Raw genomic sequence first — 20,835 nt, 5'->3', positions numbered from 1 at the left:
ATTGAACCCCAGGTCTTTACAGATTCTAGGCAAGCACTCTACCACTAGTCCCAACTCCTGGTCCAGTCCATGAAATTCTTATTTCCAGTTAGTCAGCAGAAAGCCACAAGTGTTGCTGTTGCTCAAATGGTTAGGTCACCAGACTTGAGTGACAATGAAAAAGCACAGGAACATAAGTGTGCATATGTATATATGTGTATTTATATGTGTATAGTATATCTACATGCATATAGATATGTATGCATGTGTAGTGTGTATATGTTTACACAGAAGCTAGAATGATAATATAAAAATACAATAGTGGTATAGGGTCTTTTGAGGACACAAGACAGTATTAAGTGGGAAAATCTAGGAGCCATATTGTCTGAATGATATGAGAGACAAGGGGTACTGTGCAAAAAGCTATGTCTAGCCAGGCTCAGTGGCTCATGTCTGTAATCCTAGCTATTCAAGAGGCTGAGACCTGAGGATCATGGCTTAAAGCCAGCCGGGGCACTAAAGTCCGTGAGACTCTTACCTCCAATTAACCACCAGAAAACCACCAGAAAGTGGTGGTGTGGGTGTGGCTCAAGTGGTAGAACACTAGCCTTGAGCAGAAGAGCTCAGGGACAATGCCCAGGCCCTTCAAGTCCTACAACTGACCAAAAAAAAAAACTATAAAATCTCTGCGAGGCATGCTTGGAGCTAGAAGAAAAGAACCAGTAGTCTGACCATATAGTACTTAGGGTCTGAATGGAGCAAAACAAGCAGAAAAAGAAGATATCGAAAGGCAATGCTGTTACTTAATATTTTAATTATATTAGTTTTTTAAGTTACTCTTAAGATTTTTGTTAGCGTAATTTTTCTAAGAGGGCTACTGATTTTGGTAAGTAATAAACATTGTTAGAATAGTTATGTACAGTTAGCTGGTGTCCAAAAAAGCTAGAATACATATTGGCTGAACCTCAAAGGGGATGGGAAAGGTGGATTATGAAAATGGCCCAAATGAAGTGCCCTCAAAATTTTATTCTCATATTATTGAACTCAAAGTGTGGGCACTGTCCTTGAGACTCTTTTTCTTAAGGTTGGTGTTCTACTACTTAAGCAGCAGTGCCACTTCCAGTTGTTGTTTTTTCTGAGTATTTTATTGGAATAAGAGTCTTACAGATTTTCCTGCTCTGTTTGGCTTCGAACCTTGATTCTTAGTTCTCAGCCTCTTGAGTAGCTTGAATTACAGACATGAGCTACCAGCACCTGGCTCAAATTTTTATTTTATTTTTTTTTGTCGATTGTGGGGCCTGAACTCAGGGCCTGAGCTCTGTCCCCGAGCTTTTCACCTCAAGGCTACCGCTCTATCAGTTGAGTCACACAGCCACTTCTTGTTTTCGGGTGGTTAATTGGACATAGGAATCTCACAGACTTTTGCACCAGGGCTGCATTTGAACCTGATCCTCAGATTTCAGCCTCTTGAGTACTTGAGTGGCAGGATTATAGGCATGAGCCACCGGTGCCCAGCTTAAAATTTAATTTGTATTATTAAAGTTGCAATACTATTTTAAAGATTGTTTCTCTATTGGCCTTCCAATGATAATATCAGAACACTTGCAAGTTCTTTTTTTTTTTTTTTTTTTTTGCCAGTCCTGGGGCTTGAACTCAGGGCCTGGGAACTGTCCTTGGGCTTTCTCAAGGCTAGAGCTGTACCACTTGAGCCACAGCACCACTTCCAGCTTTTTCTGTTCATGTGGTACCAAGAAATTGAACCCAGGGCTTGGCGCATGCTAGGCAAGCACTCTATTACTAGGCCATACTCCTGGCCCTAAAACTTGCAAGTTCTGAGCATCCTCATCCTTGTACACAATGATGTTAGCATACAGCTATGTCTGCCCTTGAAAGATCAAGGTATTTAAATTTGCTCAACAGCTTTAGTTGCCTAGGACCTCTTTTCTCTCCTAGAACTTTAGAGCAGAAAGATTGCTTAAATCCCACCCATTCTTCAAAGAGATACTGAAATGGAGGACTCATTCCTTCCTCCACATTTATTTCAAGCAGTTCACAACTGCTTTGTTGTAAAAAGGCAAGCAGAGGCACTTATTCAGAAAGACAAGGTGAGCAAGCTGAGCTGTCCATGGGCTCTCAGTAGTCTTAGAACAAGCCCATTGTTACTATTGCATTAAGCTCTAAAGGGATTTGTTTACAACCAACAGCAACTTACAAGTGATTTTCTTATATTATTAATAGAATCACTCTATACAATCAACTTGTTCGGCAGAATCTTCTGAAGACATAACAGATGAGTTTTTAACTCCAGACCATGAATATTTTTATTCTTCTGCTGGTCAAGAGAACTTATCTTTACAGGTAAACATCATATATTCACAGTAAAATACACCTTTGGGTTTCTCTATTGCCTTATTCCTTTTAAAATCTGTGTGTAGCTGGGCACGGTAGCTCATGCCTGCAATCCTAGCTACTTAGGAGACTGAGATTTGAAGATCACAGTTCAAAGCCAGCCTAGGCACTAAAGACCAAGAGACTCTTATCTCCCGTTAATCACTAGAAAACTGAAAGTGGTGCTGTGTTTCCATGGGTATTGCAGTAGCCTTGAGCTGAAGAGCTCAAAGATAGCTCCCAGGCCCAAAGTCCAAGCCCCAAAATCACAACAACAACAACAAAATCTGTGTGTACACGTATGTCAGTGCTGTGGCTTCAACTCAGAGCCTTGATGCTGTCCCTTCACTGTTTCATTTGGTTCTGGAGCTCTATCTCAGTTCTACTTCTGATTTTTTGTTGGTTAATTGGAGATAAGTATCAAGGTTTGAGAAGTAATATACCCATTACCTGATGAATGTAACTGTAACCCTTCTATACAATATCCTAACAATAAAATACAATAAAAAATTAAAATTAAAACTTTTCCAAGATTTTCATATTTTCATACTCTTCCTTTTTTTGCAGTACTGGGATGTGAACTCAGGGCCTCATGATTCCTAGACTCACATACTACCACTTGAGTTACACTTCTAGGTCCTGGTTATTTTGGAAATGGAGTCTAGCAGACTATCTGATCAGCTAGGATTATAAGCATGAACATTAATGCTTGGCATATATTTCTCTTTCTGTTTTTTGGGGTTTTTTTTTAGTGCCATCCAGAGCTTGAACTCAGGACCTGGTTTTTTGTTGTTGTTGTTTGTTTTTGTTTTTTGCCAGTCTTGGGGCTTGAACTCAGGGCCCGAGCACTGTCCTTGGGCTTTCTCACGGCTAGAGCTCTACCACTTGAGCCACAAAACTACTTCTGATTTTCTTCTATGTATACGATACTAAGGAATCAAACCAAGGTCTTTATGCATGCTCGGCAAGCACTTTACCATTAGGCCAAACTCCCAGCCCAGATAGATCTGTTTGTTAGTTGTGTGTGTGTGTGCATGCGTGCTTGTGCATGTGTGCACATGTGTGCGTGTGTACGCACGTGTGCTCTGGTCTGGGGCTTGAACTCAGGGCCTGGAAACTATCCCTGTGCTTTCTTGCTCAAGGCTAGTGCTTTACCAGTGGAACTACAGCTCTGCTTTTGGCTTTTGGGTAGTTTATTGGAGCTAAGAATCTCATAGGGGCCGGGAGTTTGGCCTAGTGGTAGAGTGCTTGCCTAGCATGCACGAAGACCCGGGTTCGATTCCTTGGTACCACATACATAGACAAAAGCCAGAAGTGGTGCTGTGACTCAAGTGTAGAGCCGTAGCCTTGAGAAAATCCGGGGACAGTGCTCAGGCCCTGAGCCCAAGCCCAGGACTGGCAAAAAAAAAAAGAATCTCATGGACTTTCTGGACAGGGCTGGCTTCAAACTATTATCTTCAGATATCAACTTCCTGAGGCTTTAGGAAGCTTCCTGAGTAGCTAGGATTGTAAATGTGAGCCAATGGCACCTGTTACTTTTTTGTTTTTGGTGCTTGAGTTGAACTCAGGGCCTATACTTACTGGGCAGGCTCTCTACCACTTGAGTCATGCCTCCAGCTACTTTTTGCTTGGTTAAGCCCGTAATCTTAGCTATTCAGGAGGCTGAGATCTGGGATTGTTGTTTGAAGCCAACTAGGTGGAAAAGTCCACTCAAATGCCAGAAATTAAGCTGTGGCTCACGGTTATAGTGTGCTAGCTTTGAACAAAAGAACTTGGACATCACTTAGGCCCTGGATTCAAGCCCCACAAGCAACAAAAATAAATATAACAAAAGTTAATAAAAATATTTTAAAAGCATTGAGTTAGGGACCAGGAGTGTGCTATGGTTCAAGTGGTAGAGTGCTACCCTTGAGAAAGCTCAAGGACAATGGCCAGGACCTGAGTTCAAGCCCCAGGATTGGAAAAAAAAAATCACTTAGCTGGGTATGAACCATGTAGTTAGGTGTGATGGTGCAAGCCTATAATCCTAAGGATGCTGAGATACGATTATGAATGAGTTCCAGGCGTTTTATAGCCATTTTTGGCCATTCTTTCAACATTCTTAGACTCTTCTGATAAAGTTCCCAATAACTAAAACATCTTTGTTGGAAGATTAAGTCAACAGAGGAGGGTTATGCAAAGTAAAGTCACATAATCATTACTATAGGAGGTAGAGGCAGTTTGTTAAGAAGAACATGTAGCACAAATAGATGTCTGATATCTGTGGACTAATTTGTTTTTTTTTCTGTAAGAGACTTGGGGTTGAAGACATGGTTTAAGTGGTAAAACAACTGCATAGCATGTTTGAAATGAGTTCAATCCACATTTCTGGGGGGAAAAAAGATGATCTTATTCTTATTGTCACCTCAGAAAAGACTGTATGAAGGTTTGTATGGCTTAAGACATCAGGAGGACTGAGGGTATACTTTGTATGCTTTGTAATAGGAAAAGGTTTTCTTTTCTTTTTTTTTTTTTTTCCAGTCCTGGACTTGAGCTCAGGGCCTGAGCACTGTCCTTGGACTTTCTCAAGGCTGGAGCTCTATCACTTGAGCCTCAGTACCACTTCCGGCTTTTTTTCTATGTATGTGGTACCAAGGAATTGAACCTGGGTCTTGTGCATGCTAGGCAATCACTCTATCACTAGGCCAAACTCCCAGCCCCTAGGGAAAGGTTTTCATCCTCAAAAATGCACACAAAAAAAAATCTTTAATTAGAGATATAGCTCTGTGGTCTACCTAACAAGTACAAAGGTCCTGACTTCAAACTCCAGTACTACAAAAAAAAATTAACAGAATTCTCTCCACTTTTCTGAACAGAAGTAAGCTTTGAACTCTTGGCCTTAAGCTCACTCTACTTGCTTGCTCAGTTGGTATTTGACCACCTGAGCCATGTCTCCAGCTGGTTCTGTTGGAGATAGTCTCAGATTTTTTTTTTTTTTTGCCTTGGCTGATTTTGAATCCTCTGTATCTCCGCATCCTGAGTAGTTAGGATTACAGGTGTGAGCCACCTGCATTTAACCTCCTTTCACCTTTTGATGTTATTATTGGCCTCTTTCTTTGCTCTTCTTTTTGTAGACTTCGAGTCCCATAGAAGATGACTTTGAAGGAACACAGGATGCATTTGCTCAACCCCAAGACCATGGTAAGCCCTAGGGCAGATAATTTGGGAATATATTACCTTCCTTTGCTATAGGATCACAGATGTTTACAGCTGGAAGGGTTCTTAGAGATAACCTCATCCAGGCCTTTCATTTTGTGGATAAGAACACAGAGCTCTGTGATGTCCTTTCATTAAAATGAATCCTCTGCTTCTCAGTAGCCCTATATACTCACATGTTGTATGTTTGTACCTCTACTTATAATATACATGGTAATAATTGCTGATTTACCACACCCCCTAGTTTATCCTTAGTGTTTATAATCCTTGCTGGCATACAGCAGCAGATACATGATGTCTTTGTTGAGTGAAGAGGTTTACCCAAGCCATTGAACCTAGTTGTTGATACAATAAAAGCTAGAGCTCAGTTTCCATGTCTTTCATCACCCCAGAAGCCCAAGTTTCACTATTTTCTTTTTCTTAGCTTTTTTTTTTTTTTTTTTTTTTTTTTTTTTTGCCAGTCCTGGGCCTTAAACTCAGGGCCTGGGTGCTGTCCTTGAGCTTTCTCAAGGCTAGAGCTTTACCACTTGAGCCACAGCACCATTTCTGGCTTTTTTCTATGTATGTGGTACTGAGGAATCGAACCTGGGTCTTCGTGCATGCTAGGCAAACACTCTACCACTAGGCTAAACTCCCGGCCCCTTTCTTAACTTTTTAACACAGAGCTAGTAATAGCCACTACCTATCCCTTGATAATCATTGGTTTCTATGTAATGAGGAGCTTTCTATTACATGAAGTTGACATTAGTCAGGCAGCCATGGGTATGCCATAAGATATACAGCCCTGTATTTTTAAACCACAGTGAAAAGCTGGGTGTGGTAGTACATGCCAGTAATCCCAGCTACTTAAGAGACTGAGGCAAAAGGATTATGAATTTGAGAGCCAGCATGGGTAAATTAATGAGACCCTGTCTCAAGATAAAATTAATGAAGGGCGGGCCAGGAGTTTGGCCTAGTGGTTAAAGTGCTTGCCTAACATGCATGAAGACCCGGGTTCGATTCCTCGGTACCACATACATAGAAAAAAGCCGGAAGTAGTGCTGAGGCTCAAGTGGTAGAGCTCTAGCCTTGAGAAAGTCCAAGGACAGTGCTCAGGCCCTGAGCCAAAGCCCAGGACTGGCAAAAAAAAAAAATTAATGAAGGGCTGGAGATATAGTTCAGATTAAGAGTACTTGCCTAGCATGAGTAAGTCTCTGGGTTCAATCACAAACACACAAATAAAAAGCTGCAAACTTTTAGATGAAATAGTTACAGTCTCAGGAAATGTATTATAAGTCCCCTTACCTTTTCCTGCAGAAGCTCTCTATCCTTGACCACTTTCTGTGAGTCTGGATTGAACTTGACCCCTGTACATGTTTTGGAGGAGGCTTGCATGGGGTGGAAAAGTGGTAGGACAGACAGGTCAGAAATCCAGGGTCAGTTCCATATGGACATGAAAAAGCTTTGAATTTCTACTCTGTTCCTTTCTTTTGGTCTTTTCTGCCCAATTTTCCATATACTATATCTATAGAATATATGCCCTCTTTGAGGCAGAAGACATGACTGGTAGGATGCATGCTGGGTCCTGAGCCCTATATTGCTACTGACTTTTTTTTTTGCATTATGTTGGACATGCCAATTCATCTCAACTTCTTACTCTCCTTTCTGAAACTCTAAAATCTCTGACATTACCCCAGCTCTAAATTATATTTATTAAGAATTGGTTTATGTTTTATATATATTTATTACTTATAAAAACAAAGATTGCAGGAAGAGGAATCTCAGCATCTCTCTACTGGTGAGTTTTCAGTTTCTTGATATCTGCTAAAGGCAGTAGTGCTCTGGTGAGCCCCTAACTACCCCTTGGATCTGAGGAGCAGGAAAACCTGGAACATTTGGAATCTGGGATGGTTGCTTCATCTGTTCTCATCCCTATAAACTAGGACAGTTCAATGATGAGAAAGAAAATGCTGGCCCTATTTAATTAAATATCTTAGAAGCATTTCCTTAAGAATTGGGGAGAAATAATAACTTCAGATGGTAGATGCCAAGGAGAACTGAAGACAGTTGAATTGGTTTTTCAGTACTCAGACCCCATTTTCTGCTCCTTCTGTTGAGATTGTTTTGAAAGCCAACTAGTATAGTTAGCACTCTGAGAATGTATTTTCTGTTTGGAATCTTTAATAAACAAGCAGTTCTTGGCTTCATCGCCCCCCTTGGTGTCTGTTGATAGGAATGGGGTCAGTTTGCTTTGAAAAGACAAAACATTTGTTTCAGAAATAACTGTGTCATTCTAACTGAAAGGCCAGTAAATGGCTTAATTGTATTCTGAGTATCAGAATATAGTTCTCCTCTCTGAGCAAGGAAAGTAAACTTAGAGTAGAGCCATCCTCTACAGCACTCAGTCCAAACTCAAGGAAACTTGATTCTAGACCAGACCAAGAATAATTCTAGAGAATGAAGATTATCATCTGAATTAGTAAAAATTCATTAATATATTTTCTCTATTTCAGATGAGGAAAAGATGCAATTAAAAAAAACCCTTGGAAAGAACTCAAAGATCTTTACTGGGTCTCAGTTCCAACCTATACAAAGGTATGAGCTGGGTTTTTGTTTGTTTGTTTGTTTTGTTTTGTTTTTGTGGGTCATGGGGCTTGAACTAGGCCTGGCACTGTCCTTGAACTCTTCAGCTCAAGGCTACCACCCTACCCTTGAGCTAAACCCCACTTCCTGTTTTCTAAAGGTTAATTGGAGATAAGAGTCTCGGGTCCTATTATGCCAGGGCTGGCCCTGAACCTTAATCCTTGGATCTCAGCCTCCTGAGTAGCTAGGATTGTAAGCATGAGCCACCGCACCTGGCTTGTTTTTGTCTTTTTGATTCACATGAAATGTTAAATGGTGAAAAATCTCCATATTTATATGTTGCTTGGCTTCATATGCATTAGTCACTATCTTATAAAAATTAGTGTAAGCCAGGCACTTGTAGCTCACACTTGTAATCCTAACTACTCAGGAGGCTGATATCCGAGGATCTCAACATGGGCAGGAAGGTAAGTGAGACTCTGATCTCCAGTTAACTGCCAAAAAGTCAAAAATGGAGCTGTGGCTCAAAGCCAGAACACTAGCCTTGAGCACAAAAGCTTAGGGATAGCATCCAGGAATTGAGTTGAAGCCCCAGGACAAGCACTGTCCTCCACCAAAATAGATCAATAAATTAGCCTTGTGCAACTGAAACTTTTTAGGAATTGTTTAGCAAAACTTGAGAAGTAACAAAAAGTAGTCTTTTTTTTGTTGTTGTTGGTGGTGGTGGTTGGTCGGTTCTGGGGTTTGAACTCAGGGCCTGGGCACTGTCTCTGAGTGAGCCTCTTTGTGCCCAAGCCTTGTGCTTGCACTCTACCACTTGAGCCACAGTGTTACTTCTGGCTTTTTTTTTTTTTTGGTTGGTCTCTGGGCTTAAACTTTGGACCTGACTACTGTCCCTGAGCTCTTCAGCTCAAGGCTAGCATTCTATCACTTGAGCCACAGTGCTACTTCTGGTTTTCTGGGGGTTAATTGGAGATAAGACTCTCTTAGACTTTCTTGCCCAGGCTGACTTTTGAACCATGATCATCCGCCTCCTGATTAGCTAGGATTATACACATGAGCCACCAGTGCCCAGCTTACTTAAAGTTTTTGGGTCGTTAGAGTCTTATAGGGACTTTTCTGACTGGGCTGCATCAAATCTTGATCTTCAGATCTCAGTCTCTTAAGAAGCTAGGATAAAAGGCACAGAGGGGCTTGGCTCAAGGGTAGGGAGGCAGCCTTGAGCTGAAGAGCTCAGGGACAATAACCAGCCTCAGGGACAGCACCCAGGCCCCCAGGGGTAAGGCTAAAGAGCTCAAGGATAGCTCCCAGGCCAAGTTCAAGCCCCATGACCCACACACACACAAAAAGATAGTATAATACACATGAGTCACCTGGCACCTGGCCAAGAGTAGTCCGTTTTTTTTTTTTTTTTTTTTTTTCTGCCTGTTGGGGCTTAAACTCAGGGCCTGGGCACTGTCCTTGCACTTTCTCAAGTCTAGCACTGTACTACTTGAGCCATAGCACCACTTCTGGCCTTTTCTGTGTATGTGGTACCAAGGAATTGAACCCAGGGCTTTGTGCATGGTAGGCAAGCACTCTTAATACTGGGCTCTGCTCTCAGCCCCAGAGTGGTCATTTTTTGTATTCAGGTCCAGACTCTGACATTCTATCCCAATAGTCTTGGTTATAGAACCTGCTCCTTTACTCTATGTTTCTTTCCTGTAAAATAGGGATAAGAATCCTTACCAACGGGGCCGGGAGTTTGGCCTAGTGGTAGAGTGCTTGCCTAGCATGCACGAAGACCTGGGTTCAATTCCTCGGTACCCCACATACATAGCAAAAAGCTAGAAGTGGTGCTGAGGCTCAAGTGGTAGAGCTCTAGCCTTGAGAAAGTCCAAGGACAGTGCTCAAGCCCTGAGCCCAAGCCCAGGACTGGCAAAAAAAAAAAAAAAAAAAAAAAAAAGAATCCTTACTAAGCTAAGTGCTTGGTGGATCACTTTATAATCCTACCTACTTACAATGCTGATATCTGAGGATCATGGCTCAAAGCCAGCCTGGGCAGGACAACCTTTGAGACTCTTTTCTCCAATTAGCCACTAGAAACTAGAAGTAAAGCTGTGGCTCAAAGTGGTAGAGGGCCAACTTTAATCAAAATGAGCCTAGAGACAGTGCCCTGGCCCTAAGTACAAGCCCCACCACACACACACACACACACACGCACACACACACACACACACACACACACACACAAAAGAATCCTTACTGAGAATGTTGACACTGAATTTTAAAGTAATAATGTAACTTCTGGACATTTATCCCATAGAAATAAAGGTTTATATTCACACAAAACCACAAATTTATTTGTGAATGAATATTTTATAGCAAATTTATGATAGTCCTAAACTGAAAACCAGACATCCCCAACCAGATATATGACAAGACACATTATCCATACACTAACTACTATTCACTGGTAAAAAATAGAATGAACTTTTGGTACATAAAGCAATTGAGAGGGGCCCAGGAGTTTGGCCTAGTGTTAGAGTGCTTGCTTATCATGCATGAAGACCCAGTGCTATGGAGCAAGGCGTGGAGTTCTAGCCTTGAGAAAACGCAGAGCAGTGCTCAGGCCCTGAGCTCAAGCCCAGGACTGGGAAATAATAAATAAATAGATAAATCTCCAGAGAATGATGCTTCAGGAAAAAAGCAATCATATGAAGTTATTTGCTGTACAATCCACTTATACAACATTATTTAAAAGGACAGATCTATAGGGGACAGATAGGAGATATAAGCATGTATAAACAGGAATATGGGGGATCTGTAGTAGTAGACATGTCTTCATCATATTGATATCCTGGTTGTGATATTGTTCTCTAGACTTGTAAGATTACTATTGGGGGTAATTGGGTAAAGTGTATCTTTAAAAAAATATGTATATAACTATGTATGTCTTCAATAACCTCAAAAACGAATTACAAAGCAATATAAACATAAGCATAACATATAAAATGTTTGGTACAAAAACATTCAATGAACTTTCCCCTCTTTGGGCCTGGATTTCCTTAATTATAATAACTATAGCTAGCATTCCTAAGTATTTAGTATATGCCAATCGTTATATTATCTAATCCATATAACAACCCCCCCTAAGATAAGTACCGTTTCCATTTTACCAATAAGAAAACAGAGAGGTGAATAAAAGCTGTGGCTCAAGTGGTAGAATACCAGCCTGAGCAAAAATGGACAACACCCAGGCTGAGCTCAAGTACTTCAGTACTGAGTTCCAGTACTGAAACTGTTCTTCACCCCCCCCAAAAAAGTTGAGTGTTTACAGGTATAAGAGAGAGAGGGAGGAGAGAAAGGGGGGGGAGGGAGAGTGTAGGTATATTTTAAGATAGTGGTTATTCAGGGGCCTTAGGATCACTTGGCTGGTGATCTACCACTTGAGTCATGCCTCTAGCCTAGTTACTAGGTAGAAGATGGCCTTTTCAACCCCAGCTTGTTTTGAACCTGAAAGGTTTTAGTCTTAGCCTCCTGAGCAGCTAGAAGTACATATAGGAGCCACTGACTACCAGCTTAAATGGTTTTTCCCCCCTTAGGTTATATATCTAGTTGTTCAGGACAGTCTAGATTATATTACAAAGCAAGCAAAAAGCTCCATAAAGTTCCCAAACTTTAGTAGTTTCAGAGAGCAAAGATTTGTTTCTTGTTTGTTTCTTCATGTCCAGACTTATGGATTGGTCTATACTATATTGCCTGCTAACAGATGCAGGCTGAGGGAGGGCTCCACTTTTTTGCTCACTTGATTGCTGAGGCAGGAAAACAGAATCTGGCTTTTTTTTTTTTTTTTTTTGGCAGTTGTGGGACTTGAACTTTGGGCCTTGTGTTGTCCTTGAGCTCTTCAGCTCAAGGCTACCACCCTACCCCTTGAACCACAGGGCCACTTCCAATTTTTTGGTGGTTAATTGGAGATGAGAGTCTCATAGACTTTAGAGCCTGGACTGGCTTGAACTGCAATCCTCAGATCTCAGCCTTCTGAATAGCTAGGATTATAGGCATGAACCACTGTGCCCAGCTAGAATGTGGCTTTTAAAGGATTGCTCAAAAGAGATTCATTACTTTCATTCATTTCATTAGTTAAAACAGGTCAGATGGGGCCAGGAATTTGGCCTAGTGGTTAAAGTGCTTGCCTAGCATGCACGAAGACCCGGGTTCAATTCCTTGGTACCACATATATAGAAAAAGCCGGAAGTGGTGCTGAGGCTCAAGTGGTAGAGTTCTACCCTTGAGGACAGTGCTCAGGCCCTGAGCTCAAGCCCAGGACTGGCAAAAAAAAAAAAAAAAAAAAAAAAAACAGGTCAGATGGCCACTTATGAAGAGGACCAAAGAAAATTATTCTATTATGTGCTATCAGAAGGACAATCATTTTGGAAAACACTATTAATATAGACACAGGTCAGCCCAGGGGCCAGTGGCTCATGTCTGTAATCCTAGCTATTCAGGAGGCTGAGAATTGTGGTTTGAAGCCAGTCTGAGCAGAAAAGTCCTATTTATTATTTTCTGGAGTTTAATTTGAGATAACAAACTTAGGAACTTTCCTGCTGAGGCTAGCGTTGAACCACCATCCTCAGATCTCACCTTCCTGAGTAGCTTAAATCACAGACAGGCATGAGCCATTGGCACTGGGCTGCCATGAAACTCTTGTTTCCAATTAACTACTCAATTGTCTGAAGTGGAGTTGTGTGTCAAAGTGGTAGAGCACTAACAGCTCCCAGGCCCCAAGTTCAAGCCTCACTACCAAACAATAAAATAAAATAATGAAAACAGGGGCCGGGAGTTTTGCCTAGTGGTTAAAGTGCTTGCCTAGCATGCACAAAGACCTGGGTTCGATTCCTCGGTACCACATACATAGAAAAAAGCCAGAAATGGTGCTGAGGCTCAAGTGGTAGAGCTCTAGCCTTGAGAAAGCCCAAGGACAGGGCTCAGCTCAAGCCCAGGACTGGCCAAAAAAAAAAAAATAATGAAAACACAGATCAATACTAAATCCATCTTCTTTGCCTTATGCAGTTGATCGCACGGAAATGTTACAAGGATTAAAAATATGAAAAATATATGGAAGGATTTAGTATAGGGCCTGGCATTTAGTTATTAGTGTTTTGTAAGTATTGAAACTGAATGTTAACTAATTAAAGTAGAAGTAGATGGTTTAGGCTGGGAGTTTGGCTTAGTGGTAGAGTGCTTGCCTAGCATGCATGAAGGCCCAGGTTTAATTCCTCTGTACCACATACATAGAAAAGTGGTCCTGTGGCTCAAGTGGTAGAGTACTAGCTTTAAGGAAAAAGCCCAAGGACAGTGCTCAGGCCCTGAGTTCAAGCACCAGGACAGGCAAAAAAAAAAAAGTAGATGACTTGTCTTTAGTATTCTCTTCTGGCCATTTGTGGTGCAAGTTTCTTTTATCCTTTTTTGGTTCTCTGTACCAGGAAGCTGTTTCACAGCTGTTAAAGCCTCATGGTTATGTCCCTTGATGAAATGTCTATCTCCCCAAAACATTCTTGTGCAGCACTGATTTTTCTTATGAAACTTAACTCACTGTCATATAAAATCAATCATGGCATATTTCAGAGCTGAGCCAACCTTTTAAGAGTGTTTATTCAGTCTGTAAAAAGGACTTGAAACTCAGAAGTAGAACTCACACTGTGCTTCCATGCTTAGCTGTCTTTCTGATGCTTCTCACATTGGGCTGATAAACTACTCCTTTGTACCAAGCAGATGGACTTCATTGACAGGGGAATCTCAGTAACTTTCTTTCTTTCTCTTATAGTACTGAAGGTGAACAAGAGACTTTAAAGGACACAGCAAAGGAACTGAAAGAGAAAGACATGTATGCTCACCAAAGGATGTTTGGTAGCCTAAGGATGTTTGTGTAAAGTCTTGGTTTTATGGAATAGTATTTCCTTGTTTGTAAGACTGCATTCTTTTCATTTTTATGTGCAAACTTAATGTGAGGATGTTCCTTCTTTAAACAAAATGCTGTAATTCAATTGATAATGTAGTTTGTAATGAATAGAATCATAATCAAGGAAACACTGAAATAATAATAAAGCCTGTAATCCTAGCTACTCAGGAGGCTGAGATCTGAGGATTGTTGTTCAGAGCCAGTCCAGACAGGAAAGTTTCTTATCTCCAGTTAACTACCAGAAAACCGTAAGTGGGGAAGTGGTGCTGTAGTAGAGGTGCTGACCTTGAGCAAAAGAGCTCAGGGACAGTGCCCAGGCCCTAAATTCAAGCCTCATGACCACCACCACCAACAACAAAAAGAAGAATGAGTGTAACTCAGGCCTGGAGCATTGTTTTTTTTTTTTTTTTTACTAACAGCTGCCAATCTAACACTCGAGTCACAGCTTTCTTTGGAGATAAACTGATCTTGATTATGTCTGTCTGGGCTGACTCTTGAACCACTGTCCTCAGATCTCAGCCTCCTGACTGGGTAGGGTTAGTGGCATGAGCCACTAGCACCTGGCCCTAAGATATTCTTTAATTCTGACATAGTGTCAATAAAAATTTTAGGCGAGTATACTTTAAAAATTCCTGTCAGGCCAGGACTTGGTGGCACATGCCCGTAATTTCAGCACTCTGGAGGATATAATGAAAGGACTATGAGTTAAAGGCCAGTTCTGCTTCAAAACAAACTATGCTAGATGCTAGTGGCTCACCCCTGTAATCCTAGCTCCTCAGGAGGCTGGGATCTGAGGATTGAGATTCAAAGCCAACCCACGTAGGAAAAAACCATGAGATTCTACTCCCTACTAACCACTAAAAAGCTAAAAGTAGAGTTGTGGCTCCAGAGGCCCAACACTAGCCTTGAATGACAAAGCTAATGGACCATACTCAGGTCCTGAGTTCAACCCCTTTACTGGTATACACACACATACACACACACAAAATAGAACAAACTAATAGTAATAAAAAAAACACAAAAAAGAAAAGCTCCTATCAGGAATATATTTTTCTAAACATGTTCTTACCTTAATTTTTTAGATCACTGACAGACATTCAAGACCTGTCCAGCATCTCCTATGAACAAGATGGCTCTTTTAAGGAAACCTCATGTAAAACACCCAAATTAAACCATGCACCTACTAGTGTCAGCACTCCACTGAGCCCAGGTAATCATACACAGGAAGTATTTTTATATAGGAGCTTTCAGCCCCTATTCATTGACTTTGAGAAGCCAGACTGGAAAATAGATCTGATAGCTGTTTTCTTTAAGAGTAAAAGTGTTTTCTTAGGACCAAAGCTGAAGAATAATCCCATGGGAAGCCAAGCAGGAGTGGTGGTAGTAGTGATTTAGTAGCTGTTTTGGTTTGGGTTAATGTGGGTAAAAATGGAAATACAGAGCTTACTATATATACTATAAACACTACTGAATTTATTGCAGAAACATGGGATCTTCTACACTCTGTAACTTAAAATAGTACTTTTTGTAGTAGTAGAATTTTAACTCAGGGCCACTCACTTTGTAGCCAAATAACCATTTCAGCCTGGCCCTCATCGATAGTTCTTTTTTTGTACCTGGTACTGGGTATTAGGGCTAGATTCAGGGCTTGGGCAGAAGTGCTGTCTTTTGGTTTTTTGCTCAAGGCTAGCACTCTATCACTTGAGCCACACTTCCACTTCAGTTTTTATTCTTGTTCTTTTTCAATTCTAATTAATTGGACATAAAAGTCTCATGGTTTGGGGCTGGGAGTTTGGCCTAGTGGTAGAGTGCTTGGCTAGCATGCACAAAGACCTGGGTTCGATTCCTCAGTACCATATACAAAGAAAAAAGCTGGAAGTGGTATTTTGGCTCAAGTAATAGAATGCTAGCCTTGAGGAAAAAGCCCAAGGACAGTGCTCAGGCCCTGAGTGCAAGGCCTAGGACTGGCAAAAAAAAAAAAAAAAAGTCTCATGGACTTTCCTACCCAGATTGTCTTTGAGCCATGGTTTGGAATGTTCAGCTTCGTGAATAGTTAGAATTATAGGTATGAATCTGGGAGTAACTCACTGCTGTAATCTTAAGCTACAGAAGAGGCTGAGATCTGATCACTGTTCAAAGCAAAGATTCAAAGCCACTGGGGCTAAAGAACTTGAGACTCTTATCTCCAGTTAAACACTAGAAAATGGGAAGTGGGGCTCTGGCTTAAGGAGTAGGGTGGTAGCCTTGAACTGAAGAGCTCAGGGACAGTACCCAGGCCCAGAGTTCAAGCCCCATGACTGACAAAAAAAAAGAGAGAGAGAGAGGGAGAATTATAGGTGTGAGCCACCGGCCTGGCTATTATATACAACCAGCATCAAATATCTTTTCTTTAGTGTCCATATTTCGAGCATCTTTATAATTTAATATTCCTTTATTTTATTTTGATAGGTAAATTTAGAGTGTTTTTTTTTTACCTTGAGTTGTGTCTCAGATTAGTGATTGCTTGAGGTGTTAGCAATTTGGAAAATCCCTAGCATAAAGTAATATGAAGAAGTCAGACACTACCTGCTCTCTTCTCTTCAACAGAGTCAGTGTCTTCAGCTGCCAGTCGGTATAAAGACTGCCTGGAGAGTATGCCATTTCAGGTTAAAACAGAGTCTACATCTTTCTGTGATAGTCAAGAATCTGTTAGAACTTTCTCTGACAAATTTATTACTGTTCGAGAGAAAGCAAAGAGCCTGGATTCTCTTTTTACTTCTTCTGAAACTCACCCTTCAAGACTGGCTGATTTGGTAAGTTTACCAACTCTGTGTTATATATTTATGAGTTTAGCCATAGGAGCTTAGTGATCTAAAAGGCTAAGATTTTTTTCAAGTCTATTAGACAACAGTAGAGCTGGGAGCGTGGCTTAGGGCAGAACTCTTGCCTGGTAAGGGTGAAGCTTTTGAGTTCAGACACCAAAAAAACCAGGAAATGTGCTGGATCTTTTCTCTATGCTCCCCAGGAGTTCCTGGGAATTTGTATTGTAGAGGTTAAATTTATTTTATTTAATTTTAATTTTTAATTTTTTTGCCAGCCCTGGGCTGTGAACTCAGGGCCTGGGCTTTGTCCCTGAGCCTCTCTCTACTTAAGGCTAGAACTCTACCACTTGAGCCACACTTCTGCCAAAAAACCCACAATTTTTCTGACTTCTATGATTGCTTGTTTTCTTCAGTACTCAATAGAAAATTAATCAATCCCAGATCTTATTCAAGATGTAAAGGAAATGACATGGATTTTATGCTTCTATTCAATAAATTGTTCACTGAGTCAATTCTAAGTGCAAGTCACCATGTCAGGCTCTCTGCTAGGCATCCAAATGTTTGTGAGACAGGCCCTGCCTCAAAGTTGAGTGCTAAAAAGGCTTCCCAGAGAAAGACATATTATGTGACTTTGACTTACTGAATAAAATAAAAGGAAATGGAAATCTATCTGTGCCTTTTTTATTCAACAGAATGTGTCAGTTATGTCTGTGTTTTACAGAAAAGATTGTCTTCTGCATGTGCTGTGGCTAACTCCTCTAATAGGACTATAGTAACTGGCACATCAACCCATGCTACCCAGAGAAGAAGCCTCCCCAAAGGTACTCTGTGTTTAATAGTAAAGAAATACATGCTAGTAAGCTAACTGACGCCCATCAGTCTTTTTTTTTTTTTTTTTTTTTTTTTTTTTTTGCCAGTCCTGGCACTTGAACTCAGGGGCTGGGCACTGTCCTTGGGCTTTGTCAAGGTTAGCACGCTACCACTTGAGCCACAGCCCTTGAGACTTACTGCTTTATTACCTTAATTTTAATATCTGTGTCTTTAGTTAGGACTCTTAGAATTTCCCTCAGGGACTGGGTACGGTGGCTCATGCCTATAATCCTAGCTACTCTTGAAGACTGAGATCTGAGGAGGCTGAGATTTGACAATGGGAGTTCAAAGTCAGCCCAGGCACTAATCTAAAGTCCTGAGACTCTTATCTCCAATTAACCTCCAGAAAACCGGAAGTGGCCCTCTGGCTCAAGGGGTAGGAAGGTAGCCTTGAGCTAAAGAGCTCAAGGACAATGCCCAGACTCAGAGCTCAAGTCCAACAACCAACCCCCCCAAAAAAAATTTCCCTGAGGGAAACAAGGATTTTGTGAGTTAGGTTAAGAGGTTTTATTATATTATAATTGAGCATTTGGAACAGGACCCAAAGTATGATTGTTCTGTATCTCCTGGCCTGATTATCTGCAAGGAAAGGCCCACTTAGTGTTTTCATTTTGGTTGCTCCAGAATTTGTGTGTGTGTGTGTGTGTGTGTGTGTGTCATGGGGCTTGAACTCTGGGCTTGGGCACTGTTCCTGAGATTCAGGGACTTTAGTGCCCAGGCTGGCTATGAGCCGTGTTCCTTAGATCTCAGCCTCCTGAGTAGCTAGTATTACAGGCATGAACCACTGTTTCTGGCTTCCAGAATCTTGCATCCCTCCAAGAACCATGATTCAGATTTTGCTCCACACTTAGGAGTTTTTGCCTTAATTAAAAGATCTTTAGGAAGAGCAGGGAACAAATAAGCAGTGCTGGAATGGGAGGATGAAGTAGTAAAAGCCATTCACATGTTAAGAGATGTCTATGTAAAAGACTTCCTTATTTTTTTAATTTATTTTTCATGGTCAAGTCTATGGGGAGCTGGGAAAAATGCAACTTAGGACCAATAGGATGTTGTCATTTTTTGTGTATGTGGGTCATGGGACTTGAACTCAGGGCCTGGGCGCAGTCCCTGAGCTCTTCAGCTCAAGGCTACTGCCCTACTCCTTGATCCACAGCCCCATTTCCCTTTTCTTTGTGATTAATTGGAGATAAGAGTCTCAGGTTCTTTAGGGACGGGCTGACTTTAAAGGCAATCCTCACATCTTAGTCCACTTAAGTAGCTAGGATGATGTTGTCATCCTCTCCCTCCCTCTTTCTTTTCTTTCTTTCTCTCTCTTTTTTTTTTTTTAAGAACTAGTAGAAGCCATCTCACAGCATCACATTGATGAGCTACCACCACCATCTCAGGAGCTACTTGATGAAATTGGTAAGAAACATTCAATATAAGATCTACTCTTTAATCATGTAAGTAGGTTATGGTCACTAATCATGAGTTCTCCTCATCTCCTTTTCAAATCCATACAGCCATTTCTTAGATGCCTACTCAGGCCAAGACAGTTACATTTTCAGGTTGCAGTTTGCATTTAAAGGTAACTGAAAGGTATTGGACCTGTGGACAGATCTCTTTTTCTAAGAACAGGAAAGTAGTGGGACAGAACATGAGACCATAATTTTTCATTTTAGGCAGATTGTATAGTATCAGTTTTATTTGCAGCTGGACTGATGCTTGAAGTAATTTAAATGGTTCTGGAGACATTTAGGGGCAGGTGGTCTCTAAGCCTCTAAGGCCTCTAATCTCTTCTAGCCTCTTACCTTAAGAGGATGCCTCTCATTGGATTTATGATGCTCTGGTTCAGTTCTTTCTATATTGCCTATGGAGAATTTTCTGAGTTGGGCACTAGTCAGTTTTCTGATAAAAAAAAATGAGAATTTGCTGGCTTAACTCAAAGGGCAATTACTCTATAGGCTCTCATAACCCTCAGCCCCAGTCCCAAGCCTAATGAAGTTGGATAGAGTCAATCAGGGCTGCCAGAACCATCTTCGAGATGTTTTATTTTTCTGAAATTACAAGCACTTTTTGTTTTCTTTAGTGTTTGGGACTAAATCTAGGCCCTGTACCTTAGGCAAGTGCTCTACTGCTGGACTGCACCCCCAGTCCTCCTATAAGCACTTTCTTGCCCCCACTGAAGCCCTCCCCCAGTGCCACAGGGTCGTTGGTCTGGGCTTTTAGAGTCAACACTCTGTGCCCTGATTTCTACCTATGAAACTTACTAGGTATTTCTTGCAAATTCCATCTGGTTAAGTGCTTTCCTCAAAACCATTTTGACAGTAGTGACCACATATCCTGTTGAGGTAGATGGTAGATTCTTATCATTTGTTCTTTTTTTTTTTTTTAATGTGTGTGTGTGTGTGTGTGTGTCAGTTGTGGGACTTGAACTCTGGGCCTGGGCACTGTCCCTGAACTCTGCAGTTCAAGGCTGGACTGCTCTACCTCTTGAGCCACAGCGCTGTTCCTGTTTTCTGGTGATTAATTGGAGATAGGAGTCTCATGGACTTTTTGTGAAGTTCTTTGTGACCAGGCTGCCTTTGAACCTTGATCCTCAGATCTCAGCCTCCTGAGTAGCTAGGATTACAGGTGTGAGCTACCAACGCCCTGCTCATTTGTTCTTTTTGTTGGTTTCTGGGCTGGAATTCTGGGCCTGGACGCTGTCCCTGAGCTCTTCAGCTCAAGGCTAGCCCTCTACCACTTGATCTACAACACCACTTCCCGTTTTCTGGTGATTAATTGGAGATAAGAGTCTCCTGGACTTTGGACTTCTTTGTGACCTGGCTGGCTTTGAACTGTGATCCTTAGATCTCAGCCTCCTGAAGTAGCTAGGATTACAGGTGTGATCTTTAGGCTTCTTTGCAGTTTGACCATTACTGATTCTGTGCCTCCGGATCCTGCTGTCTTCTCTATATAATTACAGTTGAATTCTCCCTCTACCTCCTATATTTCAGCAGCTGTAATCCTAGGCTTCTTCATAGGCTTTGGCTTCCTGGCATGGTTATACCCCCTCATAGACTGCAAAAACTGCCCCCATTTTACTTATAGCAGTTATCTTGACCACATTTCTAGGTA

The 20,835-nt window shown here is 41.3% G+C and overlaps 1 protein-coding gene across 1 annotated transcript in view; it reads left to right on the top strand.

The window, feature by feature from the left end:
- The window catches only part of Tex14 (testis expressed 14, intercellular bridge forming factor), a 90,771-nt gene that overhangs the window by 54,193 nt on the left and 15,743 nt on the right, over positions 1–20,835 (top strand). Inside the window, exons 20-27 of the mRNA XM_090351119.1 lie at positions 2,218–2,337; positions 5,481–5,547; positions 8,055–8,136; positions 13,931–13,990; positions 15,148–15,275; positions 16,652–16,857; positions 17,588–17,687; positions 19,066–19,140. Of these exons, the coding sequence (XP_090207245.1) occupies positions 2,218–2,337; positions 5,481–5,547; positions 8,055–8,136; positions 13,931–13,990; positions 15,148–15,275; positions 16,652–16,857; positions 17,588–17,687; positions 19,066–19,140 (838 nt within the window). The remainder of the gene's footprint in view (positions 1–2,217; positions 2,338–5,480; positions 5,548–8,054; positions 8,137–13,930; positions 13,991–15,147; positions 15,276–16,651; positions 16,858–17,587; positions 17,688–19,065; positions 19,141–20,835) is intronic.

Source organism: Megascapheus bottae, chromosome 17 (genome assembly GCF_031878675.1).
Source record: "Megascapheus bottae isolate mThoBot1 chromosome 17, mThoBot2.hap1, whole genome shotgun sequence".
Lineage (NCBI taxonomy): Eukaryota > Metazoa > Chordata > Mammalia > Rodentia > Geomyidae > Megascapheus > Megascapheus bottae.
The sequence above is the reverse complement of the archived record's forward strand: the minus strand, read 5'-3'. Positions and strand labels throughout refer to the sequence as shown.